At 33.6% G+C, this 23843-nt stretch overlaps 1 protein-coding gene across 1 annotated transcript in view; it reads right to left on the bottom strand.

The window, feature by feature from the left end:
- LOC144441297 (carnitine O-palmitoyltransferase 2, mitochondrial-like) overlaps positions 1 to 23780 on the bottom strand; it is a 28177-nt gene extending 4397 nt beyond the window's left edge. The window contains exons 1-11 of the mRNA XM_078130858.1: positions 23653 to 23780; positions 21238 to 21290; positions 20537 to 20739; positions 19489 to 19548; positions 18603 to 18706; positions 17377 to 17510; positions 16759 to 16961; positions 15731 to 16004; positions 15241 to 15433; positions 14405 to 14578; positions 12912 to 13134 (exon numbers count right to left, since the gene is read on the bottom strand). Coding sequence (XP_077986984.1) covers positions 12912 to 13134; positions 14405 to 14578; positions 15241 to 15433; positions 15731 to 16004; positions 16759 to 16961; positions 17377 to 17510; positions 18603 to 18706; positions 19489 to 19548; positions 20537 to 20739; positions 21238 to 21290; positions 23653 to 23733 — 1702 coding nt within the window. The 5' untranslated portion in view covers positions 23734 to 23780. The remainder of the gene's footprint in view (positions 1 to 12911; positions 13135 to 14404; positions 14579 to 15240; positions 15434 to 15730; positions 16005 to 16758; positions 16962 to 17376; positions 17511 to 18602; positions 18707 to 19488; positions 19549 to 20536; positions 20740 to 21237; positions 21291 to 23652) is intronic.
- Positions 23781 to 23843: the final 63 nt, after the last annotated feature.

Below are 23843 nucleotides of genomic sequence, written 5' to 3'. Positions count from 1 at the left end.
ATAAAAGTAAAACAATTCACACCAATGACAAAACAGTACGTCATAGCATATAATTTACTTGAATTTGTTACTACTAAAGAATTAACTTGATTTGCAGTATAATTTGAGACGTTTTTATCTGTATTTATGGATATTAATATAATAATTTGCATGCCCAGGAACGGTGTCTTCTACTTAATATTTTAATGTCAAGACATCGATAGCAATATCCCAAATGAGTATAAGACCAATCTACCCACAACTTTCTGAGTCTAACATTTTTGTCGGAAAATTACAATTTTATGATCACTTTCAATAAAAAGAATTGGTGAATGGTGATTGTCCATACTACTATTGAAAGACAGTCAGAGAAAAACAGACAGTCAGAGAAAGGCAGATGAAAGGAAAGATGCAGACACAAACAGATAAACAAACTAAGAAACAGATACTATAGTTAGAGCCAGACAGACAGACAGACAGACAGACAGACAGACAGACAGACACGGACAGGCAGATCGGGTGACAAATTGCTATGACAATTGTATAAACTTCTTTTCTGTTGTGCCAAGAAAACTAAAGACTTATATTAATAAAACAATTATGATGACATTGATATAAATTATAATTGATGCTAAAATTTATCAAATGTTAAAATTCATATAATATTAATATCAAATCAATCCTTAGCTAGTAGAAATTATGATGGCACTGCATAGTCATCTATTCTAAGACCTATTCTAACTTCAAAGTCTATCATTTTCTTTAGTACTCAATATAAAAGAATTCTACAAGACTATACTCACTGGTACTTGCTGTAAATTACTCCTACTAAATCATTAGAACTCACTTTTCCAGAATAAAACAGTCCATAACACTACAAAAAGTGATGTACACTGAAGTACAAACTTGTTCTATTCAAACAAACAAAGAATGAACTGACAATGACTATTCTACCCATGATTCTTTGCAAGTTGAAAGTGACCAATTATGTCATTGCATTCTATACCCATCATGCATAGCTGTACAATAGAACAGACTCAATTGTTGACAAATTTCATCATTGACAAAGATTATTCCATTTCAATACAGGGTGGACAAATAGTATGGACAATCACCATTCTTTCACTGAATTCAGAAGGAATATTCCATTTTCAATATAGTATGGACAATCACCATTCACCAATGATTCTTTTCATGGAAAGTGATTGATGATGTCATTACATTCTGTACCCATCATGCACTCATTCCAATAGAACAGAGTTACTTGTATACAAATTCTATCAGTGACATAGATTATTCCATTTCATTATAGGGTGGACATTTATTATTTTATCACTGAAAGAATATTTCTTTTCAAAGTAAAAGTAAAACAATTGACACCAATGACAAAACAGTACGTCATAGCATATAATTTACTTGAATTTGTTACTACTAAAGAATTAACTTGATTTGCAGTATAATTTGAGACGTTTTTATCTCTATTTATGGAATTAATATAATAATTTGCATGTCGTGGAACGGTGTCTTCTATTTAATATTTTACTGTCAAGACATCGATAGCAATATCCCAAATGAGTATAAGACCAATCTACCCACAACTTTCTCAGTCTAACATTTTTGTCGGAAAATGACAATTTTATGATCACTTTCAATAAAAAGAATTGGTGAATGGTGATTGTCCATACTACTATTGAAAGACAGTCAGAGAAAAACAGACAGTCAGAGAAAGGCAGATGAAAGGAAAGATGCAGACACAAATAGATAAACAAACTAAGAAACAGATACTATAGTTAGAGCCAGACAGACAGACAGACAGACAGACAGACACGGACAGGCAGATCGGGTGACAAATTGCTATGACAATTGTATAAACTTCTTTTCTGTTGTGCCAAGAAAACTAAAGACTTATATTAATAAAACAATTATGATGACATTGATATAAATTATAATTGATGCTAAAATTTATCAAATGTTAAAATTCATATAATATTAATATCAAATCAATCCTTAGCTAGTAGAAATTATGATGGCACTGCATAGTCATCTATTCTAAGACCTATTCTAACTTCAAAGTCTATCATTTTCTTTAGTACTCAATATAAAAGAATTCTACAAGACTATACTCACTGGTACTTGCTGTAAATTACTCCTACTAAATCATTAGAACTCACTTTTCCAGAATAAAACAGTCCATAACACTACAAAAAGTGATGTACACTGAAGTACAAACTTGTTCTATTCAAACAAACAAAGAATGAACTGACAATGACTATTCTACCCATGATTCTTTGCAAGTTGAAAGTGACCAATTATGTCATTGCATTCTATACCCATCATGCATAGCTGTACAATAGAACAGACTCAATTGTTGACAAATTTCATCATTGACAAAGATTATTCCATTTCAATACAGGGTGGACAAATAGTATGGACAATCACCATTCTTTCACTGAATTCAGAAGGAATATTCCATTTTCAATATAGTATGGACAATCACCATTCACCAATGATTCTTTTCATGGAAAGTGATTGATGATGTCATTACATTCTGTACCCATCATGCACTCATTCCAATAGAACAGAGTTACTTGTATACAAATTCTATCAGTGACATAGATTATTCCATTTCATTATAGGGTGGACATTTATTATTTTATCACTGAAAGAATATTTCTTTTCAAAGTAAAAGTAAAACAATTGACACCAATGACAAAACAGTACGTCATAGCATATAATTTACTTGAATTTGTTACTACTAAAGAATTAACTTGATTTGCAGTATAATTTGAGACGTTTTTATCTCTATTTATGGAATTAATATAATAATTTGCATGTCTAGGAACGGTGTCTTCTACTTAATATTTTACTGTCAAGACATCGATAGCAATATCCCAAATGAGTATAAGACCAATCTACCCACAACTTTCTGAGTCTAACATTTTTGTCGGAAAATGACAATTTTATGATCACTTTCAATAAAAAGAATTGGTGAATGATGATTGTCCATACCAGCGTGCGAAATTAACGCCGGTCCTTCGGCCCGAGACCAACAGATTTCCGTTCGGACCGACAGTTTTTCAGAATTACAACAATGTATCGGTCCTTATGACCGACTGAAATTTGGAGTAAATAATAACATTTATTCAAAGATATATCCAATTTTACCTACATGAATCTGATCTTGTGTTACCTATTTTACTCTCGACATCATCTCGTTCAAGTCAAGCGACACAGAGCTAGCTCGCTACGTGTTGTTGTCAATGTTGATATCATGTCTACATATGACGTAGCATACAGCATTTACATTATGAAATTATGTTAGCAAACACATAATTGACCGAATTTCTCCAATTATTTGTGTCTTGACTGATCAGAACGTCTTAGACATCCAGACCCATTTTACGCATTCAGCACATGCGTCTTTTCCCACCATGATATAGTAATTGTTGTAAAGTTTACTGTTCTAAGTGTATGAAACTTTTAACGTGTTTGAGACAGTTCCACGTTGTATTTATAAAGTATGTGGCGATATTTAGAAGGCAGCAATGAGCTTCCGAAGAAGAAGACGAATTTAAACAGACACTGTTTTTTAAAGGCTGGTATTAAAGCTGGTAAATGTTAGCAGGTTTCCCGATCAATTTACCTGGGTTCCTCTTGTGTGTGGCCATGATCAAAACAAACTGACGGAAAACATATAAATTACTCTGAAAATGGCGTTTTAACTAATAAAGAAGGCAGGCACACTTCGTAAAATATCTTCAGTACGATAGGTTTTTTTTTGTAGAACAGTAAAAAAAATGCGTAGTCTGATTGCTTTCAATTTGATTCATATGATAATGTATGTCCTGTCATGTTGTAATCAACGTATAAACTTAGAAATGTTGCATTTTTATTTGTTGCCATTGTTTTATCTGGAAAATTACTGCATCATGCCAAACACGAGTACATATAGTTGATGACACATTATAGTACAGTTACCATATCACGCTCCCACGTCAAAAAAACTTGCATTGTAAGACATGTTTAGCCATACTTCTCTTCATCATGGTCCGATTTCTTACACAAACAGTCGAGTCAGAGACGATACTCAATACACCACTGTATGGTATACGGATAGGGCTTTATGGGGGGGGGGGGGGGGGGCTTCAGTACATATTTGAAGGAAGAAGAAACCGCTATGTGTCACTTTTGTGGATGGAAATTGAAATAAAGTGAATACACAGTTTTCAAGAGGGATAGTTATGCGACAAAACCTTCTGCCATGATGAAGTTGTGGGTCTACTTTCACTAAGAGTTGGAAAGCTACATCAGCTGTTGCCACAGACGATGAATATGACTTTGGATATGTGATTCAGAATTTAGTGAATCGTACAGAGAGGACGGAGAGGACTGTGATCTCTTAGAGATTGCAGATAATGCATATTTAATGATTCATTCACCCATATTATCTACAATCTATGGATATGTATTTCTATGGTGTAATGAATACATTCAGTCTCAGACCACTATAGTCTATAGGAACAGATTATGCGAGAATGAATATTCATAGTTTCTGGGTTCATAGTTACAAATGACAATCTCTACTCATAGAGTCAAATATTACTTGGTAGTGAATCAAAATTTACTTCCAAGTTATTTGTTGACTCTGTGAGTGGAAATTTTATGAAATAATAGTGGATAGTGAACAATTCGTTGTACTCTCTTTTACTTTAGTATATCTAAAGATATGTTGTATCATATTAAAGTTCAAAATCACTAAATCTGTAAATGGAGGGTATATAAATATAGGTCGTGAACGTGAACTGCATTGAGTATGGACCAGCAGATTTCCTTAAGGACCAGCAGTATTTGCTACATGTCGGTCCTTATGACCAGTAGTCATTTTCCCTTAAGTTCACACACTGGTCCATACTACTATTGAAAGACAGTCAGAGAAAAACAGACAGCCAGAGAAAGGCAGATGAAAGGAAAGACACAGACACAAATAGATAAACAAACTAAGATACAGATACTATAGTTAGAGCCAGACAGACAGACAGACAAACAGACAGACAGACAGACAGACAGACAGCCAGACAGACAGACAGACAGACATGGACAGGCAGATAGGTTGACAAATTGCTATGACAATGGTATAAAAATTAAACTTTTTTTATGTTGTGCCAAGAAAACTAAAGACTTATATTAATAAAACAATTATGATGACATTGATATAAATTATAATTGATGCTAAAATTTATCAAATGTTAAAATTCATATAATATTAATATCAAATCAATCCTTAGCTAGTAGAAATTATGATGGCACTGCATAGTCATCTATTCTAAGACCTATTCTAACTTCAAAGTCTATCATTTTCTTTAGTACTCAATATATTCAGAAGAAAAGAATTCTACAAGACTATACTCACTAGTACTTGCTGTAAATTATTCCTAGTAAATCATTAGAACTCACTTTTCCAGAATAAAACAGTCCATAACACTACAAAAAGTGATGTACACTGAAGTACAAACTTGTTCTATTCAAACAAAGAATGAACTGACAATGACTATTCTACCCACGATTCTTTCAAGTTGAAAGTGACCAATTATGTCATTGCATTCTATACCCATCATGCATAGCTGTACAATAGAACAGACTCAATTATTGACAAATTTCATCATTGACAAAGATTATTCCATTTCAATACAGGGTGGACAAATAGTATGGACAATCACCATTCTTTCACTGAATTCAGAAGGAATATTCCATTTTCAATATAGTATGGACAATCACCATTCACCAATGATTCTTTTCATGGAAAGTGATTGATGATGTCATTACATTCTGTACCCATCATGCACTACAGTCCAATAGAACAGAGTTACTTGTATACAAATTCTATCAGTTACACAGATTATTCCATTTCATTATAGGGTGGATATTTATCATTTTATCACTGAAAGAATATTTCTTTTCAAAGTAAAAGTAAAACAATTCACACCAAAGACAAAACAGTACGTCATAGCATATAATTTACTTGAATTTGTTACTACTAAAGAATTAACTTGATTTGCAGTATAATTTGAGACGTTTTTATCTGTATTTATGGATATTAATATAATAATTTGCATGTCCAGGAACGGTGTCTTCTACTTAATATTTTAATGTCAAGACATCGATAGCAATATCCCAAATGAGTATAAGACCAATCTACCCACAACTTTCTCAGTCTAACATTTTTGTCGGAAAATGACAATTTTATGATCACTTTCAATAAAAAGAATTGGTGAATGGTGATTGTCCATACTACTATTGAAAGACAGTCAGAGAAAAACAGACAGTCAGAGAAAGGCAGATGAAAGGAAAGATGCAGACACAAATAGATAAACAAACTAAGAAACAGATACTATAGTTAGAGCCAGACAGACAGACAGACAGACAGACAGACACGGACAGGCAGATCGGGTGACAAATTGCTATGACAATTGTATAAACTTCTTTTCTGTTGTGCCAAGAAAACTAAAGACTTATATTAATAAAACAATTATGATGACATTGATATAAATTATAATTGATGCTAAAATTTATCAAATGTTAAAATTCATATAATATTAATATCAAATCAATCCTTAGCTAGTAGAAATTATGATGGCACTGCATAGTCATCTATTCTAAGACCTATTCTAACTTCAAAGTCTATCATTTTCTTTAGTACTCAATATAAAAGAATTCTACAAGACTATACTCACTGGTACTTGCTGTAAATTACTCCTACTAAATCATTAGAACTCACTTTTCCAGAATAAAACAGTCCATAACACTACAAAAAGTGATGTACACTGAAGTACAAACTTGTTCTATTCAAACAAACAAAGAATGAACTGACAATGACTATTCTACCCATGATTCTTTGCAAGTTGAAAGTGACCAATTATGTCATTGCATTCTATACCCATCATGCATAGCTGTACAATAGAACAGACTCAATTGTTGACAAATTTCATCATTGACAAAGATTATTCCATTTCAATACAGGGTGGACAAATAGTATGGACAATCACCATTCTTTCACTGAATTCAGAAGGAATATTCCATTTTCAATATAGTATGGACAATCACCATTCACCAATGATTCTTTTCATGGAAAGTGATTGATGATGTCATTACATTCTGTACCCATCATGCACTCATTCCAATAGAACAGAGTTACTTGTATACAAATTCTATCAGTGACATAGATTATTCCATTTCATTATAGGGTGGATATTTATTATTTTATCACTGAAAGAATATTTCTTTTCAAAGTAAAAGTAAAACAATTGACACCAATGACAAAACAGTACGTCATAGCATATAATTTACTTGAATTTGTTACTACTAAAGAATTAACTTGATTTGCAGTATAATTTGAGACGTTTTTATCTCTATTTATGGAATTAATATAATAATTTGCATGTCGTGGAACGGTGTCTTCTATTTAATATTTTACTGTCAAGACATCGATAGCAATATCCCAAATGAGTATAAGACCAATCTACCCACAACTTTCTAAGTCTAACATTTTTGTCGGAAAATTACAATTTTATGATCACTTTCAATAAAAAGAATTGGTGAATGGTGATTGTCCATACTACTATTGAAAGATATTCAGAGAAAAACAGACAGCCAGAGAAAGGCAGATGAAAGGAAAGACACAGACACAAATAGATAAACAAACTAAGAAACAGATACTATAGTTAGAGCCAGACAGACAGACATTTAGACAGACAGACAGACAGACAGACAGACAGACAGACATGGACAGGCAGATAGGGTGACAAATTCCTATGACAACTGTATAAACTTCTTTTCTGTTGTGCCAAGAAAACTAAAGACTTATTTTAATAAAACAATTATGATGACATTGATGTAAATTATAATTGATGCTAAAATTTATCAAATGTTAAAATTCATATAATATTAATATCAAATCAATCCTTAGCTAGTAGAAATTATGATGGTACTGCATAGTCATCTATTCTAAGACCTATTCTAACTTCAAAATCTATCATTTTCTTTAGTACTCAATATATTCAGAAGAAAAGAATTCTACAAGTCTATACTCACTGATACTTCCTGTAAATTAGTCCTACTATTATCATTAGAAATCACTTTTCCAGAATAAAACAGTCCATAACACTACAAAAAGTGATGTACACTGAAGTACAAACTTGTTCTATTCAAACAAAGAATGAACTGACAATGACTATTCTACCCACGATTCTTTGCAAGTTGAAAGTGACCAATCATGTCATTGTATTCTATACCCAGCATGCATAGCTGTACAATAGAACAGACTCAATTGTTGACAAATTTCATCATTGACAAAGATTAATCCATTTCAATACAGGGTGGACAAATAGTATGGACAATCACCATTCTCAATCAAGTATGGACAATCACCATTCACCAATGATTCTTTTCATGGAAAGTGATTGATGATGTCATTACATTCTGTACCCATCATGCACTACAGTCCAATAGAACAGAGTTACTTGTATACAAATTCTATCAGTTACACAGATTATTCCATTTCACTATAGGGTGGACATTTATCATTTTATCACTGAAAGAATATTTCTTTTCAAACTAAAAGTAAAACAATTGACACCAATGACAAAACAGTACGTCATAGCATATAATTTACTTGAATTTGTTATTACTAAAGAATTAACTTGATTTGCAGTATAATTTGAGACGTTTTTATCTCTATTTATGGATATTAATATTATAATAATTTGCATGTCTAGGAACGGTGTCTTCTACTTAATATTTTACTGTCAAGACATGGATAGCAATATCCCAAATGAGTATAAGACCAATCTACCCACAACTTTCTGAGTCTAACTTTTTTGTCTGAAAATTACAATTTTATGATCACTTTCCATGAAAAGAATTGGTGAATGGTGATTGTCCATACTACTATTAAAAGATATTCAGAGAAAAACAGATAGCCAGAGAAAGGCAGATGAAAGGAAAGACACAGACACAAAGAGATAAACAAACCATTATAATTCTCTCCGATGCTAAAGTATGACCAATTGAGAACTTCCCAACCTCGAAAATCCGAGGTTAGTTAATATGCTAAGCTGTTAGAAATGTGTTAATTGGCCTCATCATCTATATCAACAGAAATAAAGAAGTGTCGGGTATTTGCATAATCTTCTTTTCCATCTTTTCATTGTATGCATGGTGCGCTCAGACCACTATAGAAAGAGGTTGTCTTGCTGCTAGACGTTCGGGCTTCTCCCGACGAAGTTCGCTGTGACGGCGAACGCCCATCCTTGTCGTATTGTAAATTCGGAATAACACCTGAGGTCTAGCAGCTAGACTAGGACATGAGTAGCTGTGGCCAGATTCATAGGAAGTATTTATAGTAGGAGCACAGAAACTTCAAAGGCTTATTTATTCTTTATTGTTTAGTATAATGTCGTAGCGTTATTTTACAAATTGTGACGCGAACTTGGCCGCTTTATATTGAACACGCAGGACAATAGCCACCTTAGCTCTGAAATATGATTTGAGAACTCTCTGTCAGCAGTTGTGTCGCAGTTCTCTGAGTGCACATTTCCAAACTTTGACCCGTCTTTTTTACACCTGACCCCATGAAGACGCGACATTACACAAATATCCATTATCGGATAAAATCTGATTTTAGACTCTAGGTTAGATGCTTGCTCTGATTCACTTTTTATGATATTATCCTATAAAAAGTACTCTGTACGTGCGAAGAGTAATATTAGAGTCTAAAATTCAATTTTGTTGGCGTCTGTCAAATCGCTACCTAATCTTGCTGCTAGATGTTCGTGCTTTCTTTCGATACTAATTACTATAAGCGAACGAAGTTCGCAGTTAGGGCTTGCCTTGGATGTTCCATCCTCGATAGCGATGTTCGGTCGTGTGTCGTATTGTATCGGAAAACATCCGAGGTCTAGCAGATAGACTAATCGCTACCATGAAAAGAGGCCAATGGTTTGCGTGATGTTGAAAATAAAACATCCATATGATTATTATATTGAAACGGCTTAGTGAATACACACAACTAGCACTATAAACGGAGATGTGTTCCAACTCAGACTCAGACCACTAATGAATATTTTCAGTGATCTGAGGTTACACAGACAAGGAACACAAAATTGCAGTCCCGTGCTTTTAAGTTTTATAATGTTTTGCACTCGCAAATCCGTGATCAAAGAATGTACACTTGCTATTGGATCCAGGATGAATAAAGTTTAAACGTTGTAAACCTTTCTCGAATATATTCTGACAGTGATGTTGAATTTGAGGGAAAATTCTGTTAGATTACTGACTACATAGCTCTTCAATGTAAGTGTGAGCAGTGAAGTGAAAACAGCTAGTGTACTTCCCATTTCTCGGACAAGGCAACATTATATCGCCCTTCACATGCTATTGTTTGTAATTGATAAAACAAAAGGCGTTCTATGGAATATCATATCCCTTCGTCGCTAAAATTAACAGAGACGAGAAAATGACGGAAATGCAAGTTATCGAACATTCAGGACAAACACCTTTTTCAGTTAGAAAAACTTCCCTTTTTGAAATGGAGATTATTCCCCAGCATCATTTTCACAAACATGCGAAGAGGCCTTGATTGACACAACATTGTACAGTCATGGACACAGTCTATCTGAGAGACATCCCTTACTGTTCACAAATACAGACATTTCTACTAGGCTACATCCATTTCGTAGGGTCTATGATCCATCTCAGACCGGTTGACCACTAGTGGTCTGAGGGTCATTGTCGCCCTGCTTGCATACGGAGTAAGTCGCCTACAAAGAGACAGTTGTGAAACCTGGGCTTACCTGAAATGCTAGTATAGTAGTAACTAAAGATTTAACGCATCTGTGTTCAAATATCAGCAATAAATCGACTATTTAGTAATTTTACCTCGCCTTGGCTACAAAAGTACTAGTCCCAGTCCGGAGGACCAGAAATCCCGAAATCACAAGTTCAATCGTAAAATTTATGCCCAAGCGGACGCCCGATCAAATGTGGCGGAGTTTGTAAGGCGGGACTTTGAAATCAGTCGGAACTGGAAAAGTGATCGTACCAGCGACTACTATCGTCAAAAAGATGTAAAATGAGTACATATTCGACCGATTGCTAATATTTGATAGCTTTATAAAAAAAATTATATGTAATTATTTTGTTATTGGTGCGAAAGTATTTTGTTTTCGCACTCGCTATAGGACGGTTACTTTTCGTAGGACGGTGCTGAGCGAAACGCGTGCACCGTCTGCAAGCAGGACTGTGAGCCATGGTACAACATCTGAGCACAGACAAGGAACACAGTTTCTTGTCTGTGATGTGAGGTACAACTACTGACCATTATCGGATTGAGAGGTGTCAACGAGTTCCAGCAAGATGCTTAGTTTAGACAAACAAGTTTTATTTACACATAGCCCCAAAGCATAGGCTGGTGGCGTTATTCACCATATGGGTACAGGTGTAAGAAGGTGCTAAAAGGTGTTACTTTTAGCATCGACAGAATTGTAATGCTAAGAAACAGATACTATAGTTAGAGTCAGACAGACAGACAGACAGACAGACAGACAGACACGGCCAGGCAGATAGGGTGACAAATTCCTATGACAATTGTATAAACTTCTTTTCTGTTGTGCCAAGAAAACTAAAACAATTATGATGACATTGATGTAAATTATAATTGATGCTAAAATTTATCAAATGTTAAAATTCATATAATATTAAATAATTAAATCCTTAGCTAGTAGAAATTATGATGGCACTGCATACTCATCTATTCTAAGACCTATTCTAATTTCAAAGTCTATCATTTTCTTTTAAATTACTACTCAATATATTCAGAAGAAAAGAATTCTACAAGACTATACTCACTGGTACTTGCTGTAAATTAGTCCTACTACATGTATTATCATTAGAACTCACGTTTCCAGAATAATACAGTCCATAACACTACAAAAAGTGATGTACACTGAAGTACAAACTTGTTCTATTCAAACAAAGAATGAACTGACAATGACTATTCTACCCATGATTCTTTGCAAGTTGAAAGTGACCAATCATGTCATTACATCATTTCTATACCCATCATACATTGCTGTACAGTTAGAGGATTATTCCATTTCAATGTACGTGGACAATCAGTATTCTTTCACAGAAGGAATTTCCATTTGAATAGAACAATTCACCAATGATTGTTTGCATGGAAAGTTATTGATGATATCATTACATTCTATACCCATCATGCACTGCTGTCCAATAGAACACAATTGTTTACAAATTGTATGTGTGGATTATTCCATTCAAATATAGGGTGAACAATCACCATTCTTTTTGTAATTCTGTTTATTGTAGCTGATGATGTGGTTACTTTACCCATCACCTCTTCCTCTCCAATAGCTCTTAGTTTATTATACAAGTGTCACTAATTGTACAGGTTATTACATTTGATTACATATTTTGGCAGTCATTGATCTCAATATAATTGTTTGTGAAACCAATGAAGATGTCAATACATACTTCCACTATTACCCATTAATTTCAAGTCATGATTGTGTTATAATTAATAGTACTTTCACCATGACTTCTACAACCATGATTCTTTGTTACTGCTACATATTATTAGGCTAATATAAAGGTTCATATTTTTTATGGAAACTATTATCTATTGTGCACTTAATCTCTTTTGTTAGGGGGAGGGGGTAGAAATAGAGTATTATGACCTAACTTTCTGCTGGTATGTAGTTATGTGAATGAAGCAACCAAACAACATACTTTGGTACGATTAGAGTTTGCAACTGCAACTAGTCAGTCTTATTCACGCTATAGATGGTGCTGTTTATTATACATATTATAATCATGGCATGAAGTGACATGATCAGTAATTAGGAACTAAATGAGCTTACCCATTGCAGCATCCTTTGTCAACTGGTTGTGTTTAGTAGAGCAGGCCTGTAGGAGTTTATGTTTCTCTTCATTACTAACTCCAGATTGACTGAAAGCTTCAGTACATGCCTTGGTTTCTATAGTTCCTGATCTCAGTGTCTCAGTACGTCCATGTTTAAAGGCTGCAGTACTGCATGATTCATAGGTAGCAACTGTTCTACCTGTTAGTTTGTAGTAAGCCATCTGGGTATTCAAACAAATCACACAGTTTCACAATCATATTTAAAAAAATCACAAGTCACACATCTTGTGGTGATAGACGAGTCTTCTCTAGTGTACTTGCATTTTTTTTGCTGAGGGTATTAAAAGGATTACCTGAAAATTTAGAGATTTGTGAACTTTAACTAAAATAATGTTATAAATGTTATGACATGGTTTAAAATAGATTGCTACACATCTGAATAGACTGGCATCGTGAAATTGATGTATGGTTGTACAGATTGGTATGAATACATATTATGATGAAGATTCCTTGTCAAACTACTTCCTTGAAATAGGTCATCTTTGCTCTTGGTTCAAAGATAATTTTCTTACGTTGAATATTGCAAAGAGAAAAGAATTAGTTCTTGATAATCGTAGAAAGTCAGATACAATCGTACCCATTAATATTGACGGTCAAAATGTGGAAATAGTGTCATCGTTCAAGTATTTGGGTTCTCACTTAGATCAGGACCTCAATTTCAGGATAAACACCGATAGTATATACAAAAAGGCTCATCAACGCCTTTTTCTTTTGAGGAAACTCAAGAGCTTCGATGTTAGCACACATATTCTAGTTTCTGTTTATCACTGCTGTATTGAGAGTGTTTTGACATTTAATATTGTCTCTTGGTTTGGTCACCTTTCCGTTAGAGATAAGACAAGACTTTCGAGAATTGTGAATATGTGTAGCAGACTTGTCGGGGTAAGGTTCACTGAGCTTGGAGATCTGTACAAACAGGCTCTCCGTAGGAAAGGTCTGTCAATTCTAAAAGACCCATCCCACCCACTATATGACAGATTTCAGTATCTGCCTTCAGGTCGCCGGTTGCTGGTGCCTAGGGCAAAGAAAAATATATTTAAGAAGTCGTTTGTCCCATCTGCTGTCGCTGTTTTAAACGCAAATATGCCGAAATCACTGACAAGGAGCAGGGCTCCAACACCTGTCAGTCGAGACTTTTAGTCAGTCTTGGACAGTTTATATTCAATTTGTGTGTATTCCGTCTTTTTACTCTGCTGTTTCTGTAAGTTGTTTTTGTCGTTATTGTCATTGTAGCCTGGTGCCGAAGGCAAATTTCCATTGTATTGGATAATAAAGTATATATATATAAAGTATATATATTATCTGTTCAGAAATCTAAGACCTTTTAAACATGGTATTATGGATGCGAATCCATCATAGGTACAAACCTGGAATGAAATCTGCTCAGAAAGGTAGCTACACCATGGAAAGATGGTAATACATGGTACAAACCTGGAATGAAAGTTGCATCATGGCATCAGGACTAACGTTATACTGCTTGAAGACACCTTTGTTAAGTTTTCTATTTTCCATTGCTTGAATTCCCAGTGATGATGTACTGTTGATGAATTTCTTAGTAGCTGCTTCTATCCCTTCCTTGATTGCTGGAGTCAAATTCCATTCTAACTGTGAAAAGTAAAACAATACTACATCTGTGAATATCAAAATCCATTTATTTTAAGATTTGACACAAATCAAAGATTGCTTCATTACTAAATTAATCATTAAAGAGAAAACTTTTTTTTCTTTTTTTTTAAACCTAAAAAAACCCCACTCTTTTGTACATGAAATGGTGGGCCTGGAATTAAGAACATCAATTTTAAGTTTGTTGCAAATGTCAGCTTGAAAGTAGACCTACTACTAAAATCTGTTTATTCACTGAAAATTTAGGATATCTTTGATTTATGTGGCTGTAATCATGTGAACATGTGATTTTGCATACACAGAGTGCTTGCATGCCTATTACATGTACAGGTATGCACTGTAGTACAAATACCAAATAGGTATATGCAGTATGCACGCTGATGCAAATAATCACAGGTACAAATTGATAATTTACATTTTGTTCATCATGACCACTACATGAGTTCCTCTTTTCCACCTCTCCTCAAGTTTGAATCATTCAACATCTTTAAAAAAAATTAAATCATTCTGTCAGATCTAGTGTGGACAGAAAAGACAAGTATCACTGAATAGATTGAAACTTGTCTATCTCGACAAGAAAGAAAGAACTTGGGAATTTACATCTATTAAGTTACTGTAAATAAATCTATCTATGTCATACATACTGTTTTAACAGTTTGGGAACAGTCTATTGCTGCAGGAGTGTCACCTGGTGCTAAAGCTGGTCTCTCTGTTGTGTCTTTGTAAGTTTCATTCATGAATCTGACAACAGCAACACCATCTCCCCAGGCATGTTCGAAATTCAGTGATGCTATACCATCCTTGCAGATGATGAGTTGAAATGATTTATCAAGCCACCTAACAGGAAATTTGATTTATTTAACAATTAACATCTGACTATAAGATTGCACATACAAATTGTAACTGTATGACTGATTCTGTTGACCAATGGAAGTCATCAATGTGGAATGGTACTAACAGACACAGCATTTACACCAAGTAATAGTGTACACCCATTTTTGGGGCAGACACAGTCTAAGCAGTGGATGAGACTCCATTGTGGTCATCACATCAGTGAAAGATACTGTTAAGTTAACAACAAGTAACATATCAGAAACATAAAATGTAGATAAGTTGTCTATTACTGTATCTCACCTATTCACACCATCACCATGTAACATTGCTCTTGTTAATTTAACAGGGTCTTCTAGACCAGGTTCATTGTCATCTAAACACAAACAGAAGACTGCAGAATCTACTAATTTCAGTGTCTCAGCATTGCCTGCATCCTCCAAGTTTTGTCTAAGTGATGCCCATGTGTTACGTTCCTCGGATGTTAACATTCCAACAGGATACTCAGCTGTTGGTCTGTTGTCTGATAAGATGTATTCCAGGTTGGCTTGTACTTCTGAAGCTGGTACAATGGTACCTAGGTGTATTAGGAGTAATGTACAATGTAAATAACATCAATCATGGTTAAATTTAACTCCATTTTACCCAAAAAACCATAAGATTATATTTTGAAGAAATATCTCTCTATCGTCATAACTTGCAACATTTTTCTACCAAACAGTGATTTGATTTATGTCCACTTCCTTCTTTTAATAGTTGGATATATTTTTATCGTTTTCAAGTGGGAATCTTTTCACCAATTTTACTTTAATACCATGTAATTAGTACTATTTCACTCTGTACTTTATTATTCCATAATTATACATATGTAGTTTGGAATGACTAATCCACATACCATATGTAGGTAGTCTTTGTGTTCTTTCACCTACAGTCCCTCTATCACATAGACTATGATAGAGGGACTGTGTCCAATCCAGGATATGTTGTTGTACATGCCATGTGAGTGATCTTTGATAACATAATTCATTACTACAGAATTTACCCAGAAATCTTAATAATCATGGCTGAGCAGGACAGGCATTTTTTGTGCCAAGACATCTCTCATCCTGCATAGATCTATATAACTCTACATTTGTATTATTTGGTTTTTAGTTTGAACTTGACATGGTAAACCATAACCATTACAAAATGTGGAGACATTCTTACACTGGAAAATTTACAATATTAACATTACCGTGCATTAAATTCAACTGATGTAAATCCTCAAATCCAATATCTTGATATACATGTATGTACATGGTAAAGTAATAAAGAACTCGTGAATAGCTTACCATCTTTAGCAAGTACATCAAATGTATAGAAATGACCATTCCTCATGACTAATATATGCCTAGCATCGGTATCAAGTCTCAGTTCATCTTTCCCTTGGTGAGGTATTCTAGTTGAGTTGAACAGATTCTTGTATTGACTCATATCAAGTGGAAACGCTTTATATAGATAGGCTGCATACCATGACAGTGAACTTGGTACCCACCTGCAAAAAAAACACAATCATTCAAAATGAAAATTTTTGATTACTTTTTAATGATAATTACATTATTTTGTAAAGTATTCTTCCATAATAAGTTCTTGTTTGATTTCATACAAACATGATTGAATAGGATATGATATGAAAATGCAGGAAACACTGGTTCATTTCACTTTAAATTATTGTAACCTTAGTCGACATTTTTATATATCAGTTTTCAACTACCCATACATAAAATTATGCTTCAAATGCTGCCTGTGATGCTTTTCATCAAAGCCGACATTAATTTGACAGTGATTTGCATTGACAACAGGCCAAAGCTTAAATATGTTATCATTATTACAAGCCAACCATTCAACCATCATGACTCAGAGTCTGTATTTTAGCCAAAGGTGGATTAACAACATTGAGCATTACCTACCTGACTATTTTACGGAATGACTCTGTGTCACTTTTAGCAGGGTTGAGATGATAGACTTCTGGTTCCAGTTTACCAGCCCGGATGGTTTTCAGGAATCTCATAGCTGACACTATCATATTAGTTGATTTCACAACCTGTTGACAGGGAGATATAACTTATTGGTTTACCAAATGATACCTACTTTTAATTAATAAATGACATGTTTTCTTGAATGTCAGACCATTGTTGTGGTTGTCTGCCAACTGCTGATCGCTGTCGCCTGAGTTGAGATTTGATTGACTACCTAGTCTATGGTGAAATTCACATGTCAATCACCTGGAGTGAATGGAACACTTTACAATTTTATGTAAATTACAAGCAGGTATGACTCTTAAGTTATGAATGACCTCATGTGCTCATATTTTTGATTCACTATCTTTTCAGAACAGTAGTTTTTGTCAAGTGTCACACATTGACTTTTGTTCTGAAAACTAAAAACTGGAGAGTTGACTTTTCCCCCAAATTTGGTGTAGTTAAATTTGCTTATTTTGCTGACAATTCAATTCAAAGGTTTTGAAGATCTGTTAAATAGAGATTACGACAAAATTGGTACTTGATCAATAATCAAACAGGGTACACAGGTCTGAATTATATTTCTTTGTTTGCAAAATTTAGATCTTGACATAAAACCATGACATTTTTTCAGGACTCCTCAATCTGTCCTAGACTGGAAGATACATTGTATGACTCCACCCTCACCACCAGCCTGCTCTATCCGAAAAGAATTAACCGATGAGTGAGGGCACTCCATCATGGCATACCTTACAGACTAAATCTCTCGATGGTACCTACTCACAAAACAGTGTTTTAGGTATTCAACCTAACTGTAATATTCAAGACTCCAGGGGCTGGGTGTGGCTATGGGTAAGTCCACACATGACACTTTAATAAATAAACATAACATAACATAACATAACTCTTGTCCAAAGCATCTAAACATCTGCTTTTTTTAATGCCAACTGCAAAGTTTATATTAAATAATACAGAATGTACAACAAATTTACAGCCAAGATGTATATCTGAAATGATAGTTTTTAATAGCCATGTTCCATACATATTTAAATGTAAAAGGTAAATTTTGGAAAAGATGGGTAGTTTCCTTGTCAAAAATGTTTGGTATATCTATTAACAGAAAACACATTCCTAATAGAAATTTAGACTGATTTGAGACTAACAGTTACACTAACCTGATTGTTGTACTCCGCTCTACTATCCATGTTAAAACAAATATAGGGATTAAAATTGAGAACAAGTGGATCTCTTGCTTCCAGGTACATATCGAACCAAGGTCCTGTCAAGTTACAAACAATTATAGTTATACATCATAGGTATCATAACAACTGGTGTCAAATATTTTGTACAAATCTATGTAAAAAGTCATTAGACATTTTTAAAGGAGAATGCTACTCCAGGAAATAGAGGCATTTCCATAAAATATGGGTTCTGGAGAATAATTTCATGATTGTACATCACCTACAATTACTTGAGATTTCAGAGAAACATCAATTTCATCTTGTGCATTTATAGGCTGGTTGTCTTTGCTAGGGGCTATTGAATCATGGGAAATAGTAGAAATAATGTATTCTATGGTTGAACACTGATTATTCATGCATACATAAATACTATACCCTTCAGAAAAAACTTGGGACAACTGTCAACAGTCTACAACTAGTGGAGTAGACTTGTTATCTTTAAAAATGCCATTAGTCTCTGATTTGACTATGGTTCTTTTGACAAGGTTGAATTACACTTGTGTACCACTCATTGCTGGAGACCCATGATTCAATCTCAGGTTCTCACATTAGTGCCAGCTGATCACTAGTCAAACAGATTATGCAGGATCATTTTTTTTTTTTGGGGGGGGGGGGGGCTCTTGAGCAACTTTTTTTATATAACACTTACAAAATGTATTGAGTACTAAACAAGAAATGTGAGTGTACTTTACCTGTGATATAACCAAATGTGAGTGTACTTTACCTGTGATATAACCAAATGTGAGTGTACTTTACCTGTGATATAACCAAATGTGAGTGTACTTTACCTGTGATATAACCAAATGTGAGTGTACTTTACCTGTGATATAACTTGTATGTTTATTCTTTTTGTCAATAGCAATAAGTTCATCATTCAACCCTATTAAAAATAATGAAAATAACACAAATAGCAATAATCAACTTTAATATTATCATTTTCCCATCAAAATAATAAAACAATATTTTACATTTATATGTAACTATTATGAACCATTTTTTGCACATCATAAAAGTTCAAATGAAGTGAAAACATGTCTTTACCATTCATTCAAATTTTGGAATACCAGTATTATCACTTTCACTTTTTTCTTCAAATTTAAGTTTCTAGATGTGCTCATAAGTCCCTCATACACAAGGACTTCATGAAAACTATATCAAGATATTTATTTGCTGTAATGCTTGAATGAAGAAACTGGTTGAATGTTGTGAGTGCTTTCCACCTCAGAGGATTTGAACAACAAGAAAGTAGATTCAAGGTTAACATTTCACACAAAAGACTGCACATAAAACAAAATGCATGTCCTTCAGACATCAAAAACAATCGAAAGTTAATAAACTGAAGTTTTTTATGTAGTTAATTTTAGTTTTGGAGTTACTTGAAAGAAGAAACAAAGTAATGTTCTACTTTTCCACCTCAGTGCATTTAATCTAAGAAAGATGATCCAAAGTGAATAAAATCATTTTTGTACAAAATAATGTGAATGTACACTATATCGTTGGACATCTGGAACAAAAGATAACTTCAATGACTTAAGGAAAATAATGCCCTCTGTCCAAGCCATAGGAAATTTCCCTGAACTAAAAACTGTGTTAAATAAATTACAGACTCGGAAAAAGAAAACATTGTAAAAGTATTCAAACACAATATTTCTGTTTTTAAATCAATGCTGAGAACTGAGTAATGTCAAAATATGGATTCATTTTGGATGTGTACAATTATAGTTTCCTTAGTATTACTAGGGAACATGGTGAAACTAAAATTATGAGTTTTCAAGACAGATTTCCCTATGTACAGAAGAAAAGAACTTAGAAGGTATTTCTTTCGTACTTAGAAACTTGCTGTGACAATACAAGATCCCTTTACTTACCTTTTCCTTCACCTTTGATAAATTCCTCCATTAGTTTGCTTGTTTTAGCAAACTGTTCATCATCCAGTAGCACTCTCTGTGACTGCAAGTACCTATTATGTGTGTCTTCTAGTTTAGGAATTGGTAATCTTGGAAGACTTGGTTGGAAATGCATGGTAGGCACAATACTATGATGGAGGTATTCGATTGATGGTGAGGAAGAACTAATTATAAAGTGACAAAAAAAAATTGAAGTTTATAGTATTCAAACCATTGTAGGTTTTAGAACAAAAAGTCGCACTTAGTACATGTATGTCACTATGTCAGTATACCACAATGATAAAAATGTTCAACATAACTTCAAGTTTACTTTAAATTTGTACAATTCTCCTAATATAACTAAGCTTATAGAGTAATATTTTGATTAATCAATCATGTTGCATTGACAGGCTTTGTTGAATTGTCCATCAGTGGAAATGTCAGTATTTAGATTTTTTTTGGACAGATATTGACATTTTATTTGTACTGTTTACATGTGGATGTCGAACAAGAGTTTACAGTACCATCAAAGACTACTATAAAATATACTTAGTCTAGTAAACAAGTAAATCAGTTCATCAGAAGGAAACAGTTAATGTATCCTCCCAACAACAACGAAAGCAAACCATTCTAGCTACATACATGTATATAACTAGTAGCATTACTAAGCAACATGCACATACCTGTAACACTTTCTGTCACCTTTCACTCGCTGTAAATTTCCACTGAAAGGGGTCTGTCAATAAAACATACATGTATACAGAATTTATATTTGATACAGAACACCAATTTATATACAAATTAAAGTCATTTAAATCACTTAAAACTTTGCAATATGGAAGTTCTAGTTTATATTATTTTCTAGTGCCTTTGAAATTATTACAAAAATTTGGATGTTCACTGGTTCAACACATTTCGACGAAATTGTATTTTTATCATATTTCCATGCTATATTTTAATAATACAGTACTTGGCGGCCATTTTGTAGTTGATATCGATAATATGGAATGGATTTAGAAATCTTTCTGTTCTTTATTCAAAAAAAATTGAATAATGACCTCTAAATTTTTTACGTGATTTGATGAGTTGGAGTTTTTTGTTACAAAGTAATGTTAATTTAAAATGTTTAAGACTCATGATGGAAAATATGTCGTTCATTTTTCCAAGATTTCCAAGATATGTAGATGGCAGAACATAGTCCAGCCACTTGGTATATAACAAGTTTGAACCAATCATTCAATCTGTTTAGACATTATGACTTGATTATGAAATGTGTTATGTTGTCAATGTTTTTTTAATTAATTCTATCAATGTTTGTTGATATGCTTTTATTCATATTAGGCCACCGACCTTTACATACAAAGATTATAAACTAAAATGTGTACAGTAGTTTACCATCATATCTAATTATCAATGAAGCTCTTTTTTGAAAAGCAAAGTAAACATATCATGAATTTTGTCTAATTAAATGTCCATGTTTTGCTGTTAATATATATAAAACTTATAAAGAACGGGTGGGTCGAAAAAATAATCTAGAATATACTTCCTTCTTAAGTCATCATATGTTGGACTGGCAAGACAAAAGTGATATTCATCTTCTACAAGTTTGTCTATTTTGATAGAAAGGGCACAATCGTTCACTTCTAGGGGGTTTTGATTGGTTACAGTGAATGTAATACTATTGTATGATCACGGCTCCTTTTTTAGTAAGTACACATTTCAATATGTGTAGATGTACAAATGTACATGTACGCAGACTTGCATGGACTGAAAAATACATTTTTAATTTACATATACATGTATTATTTACAAATGTACACGGATTTGTGAATGCTGAAATGTACATGTACATACATCTTCAAATGAAAATTCCCCTGTGTTAGCAAACCATAGTATTGGGTTTAACTTTTATATTACTGCATATGATACATACATTGTACATACATGTTATAATTTACAGATGTACATGTATGGTATGGTTGAAAATAAGACTTGGGGATTTCCATATATTAATGCATGTACATAAAGTACACTTAACCTTTAGCTACACAATGTCGAAATTGACTGAAAAGCTCATTTTGGGTCAAGAGGTGAAAATTTACCAACAAGTATATGCTTTCAACAGGTACTGCTACTGGTCAACTTGTTCAAACTGAAGTTACAGATTACAATTGTCAACAGAGTGTTGAGCACAAAGTACAAAGTTCCCACACCATTCACTGGGATGGATACACCATGTTTTTTTGCTAGAATCAGGTATACATTCCAAATGTTTTCAAATTATTTTGACATAGTCTTTAATCTGTACATGTTAAATCTGACCTGATATGACCTGACATGTAATTATTACTGTATTATGTGATAAAGGTCTGTTATCTGGAGATGTCATAAACTATGAAACTATGCCATGATGTAGATAAAGTTGTTTCACTGGGGAGATCATTGCTCAATGCAATATTTGTAGCAGAGCATTATTCAGATCACAGAAATGTGTACCTTGTAACTTGTGACAGTGACACACACACACCTACAGTTTTGGCTGGATTTTATTGTTTCCTTTCTTAGTTTGTTGTTGTTCAACTTGTACCATTAATTCATACAAATGTACTCCATTGATTAAATTTGTCACATTTCTGTGATCTTCAGACACATATGATGAATAATGCTCTGCTACAAATATTGCATTGAGCAATGATCTCCCCAGTGAGACAACTTTATCTACATCATGGCATAATTTCATAGTTTATGACATCTCCAGATAACAGACCTTTATCACATAATTATACAGTAATAATTACATGTCAGGTCATATCAGGTCAGATTTAACATGTACTGTACAGATTAAAGAGATTAAAGATATATATTTGTAACACAGAGTGTGTTTGTAGTGACTGGGCTTAGTGATAATTTTATTTTTACTTTGATAAAATTGTACAAAAACTTTCTGATGCCCCACAAGAAACTTTATCAAAAAAAATAAATAAACGAAATGGATATCACGAGTTCGGTGGTAGAATTGTAACTGTGTTACAAATTAAGGTCAAAATAAAATGTTAATGTCATTATAACATAGTTCAACTGACATCTCTGTATTTTACCTGACAAGCTGCTACGCCGTTCCATTTAACTGCTGCACCCAAAGATGGTTTAGCACTAACAATCCGTTGTAAACCAGCCATTTTCTCCGTTGCCGTTGCCAGTAATTTCACCACTAACACACCGGTAAATTATTGTGGAAAGTAGTTTAACCCTTGACCTTTACTCTGAACATAAAACTCTCTAACTTAGT

This window comes from Glandiceps talaboti, chromosome 1 (genome assembly GCF_964340395.1).
Source record: "Glandiceps talaboti chromosome 1, keGlaTala1.1, whole genome shotgun sequence".
Classification (NCBI taxonomy): Eukaryota; Metazoa; Hemichordata; class Enteropneusta; family Spengelidae; genus Glandiceps; species Glandiceps talaboti.
This window is presented reverse-complemented; position numbering and strand designations above follow the sequence as displayed.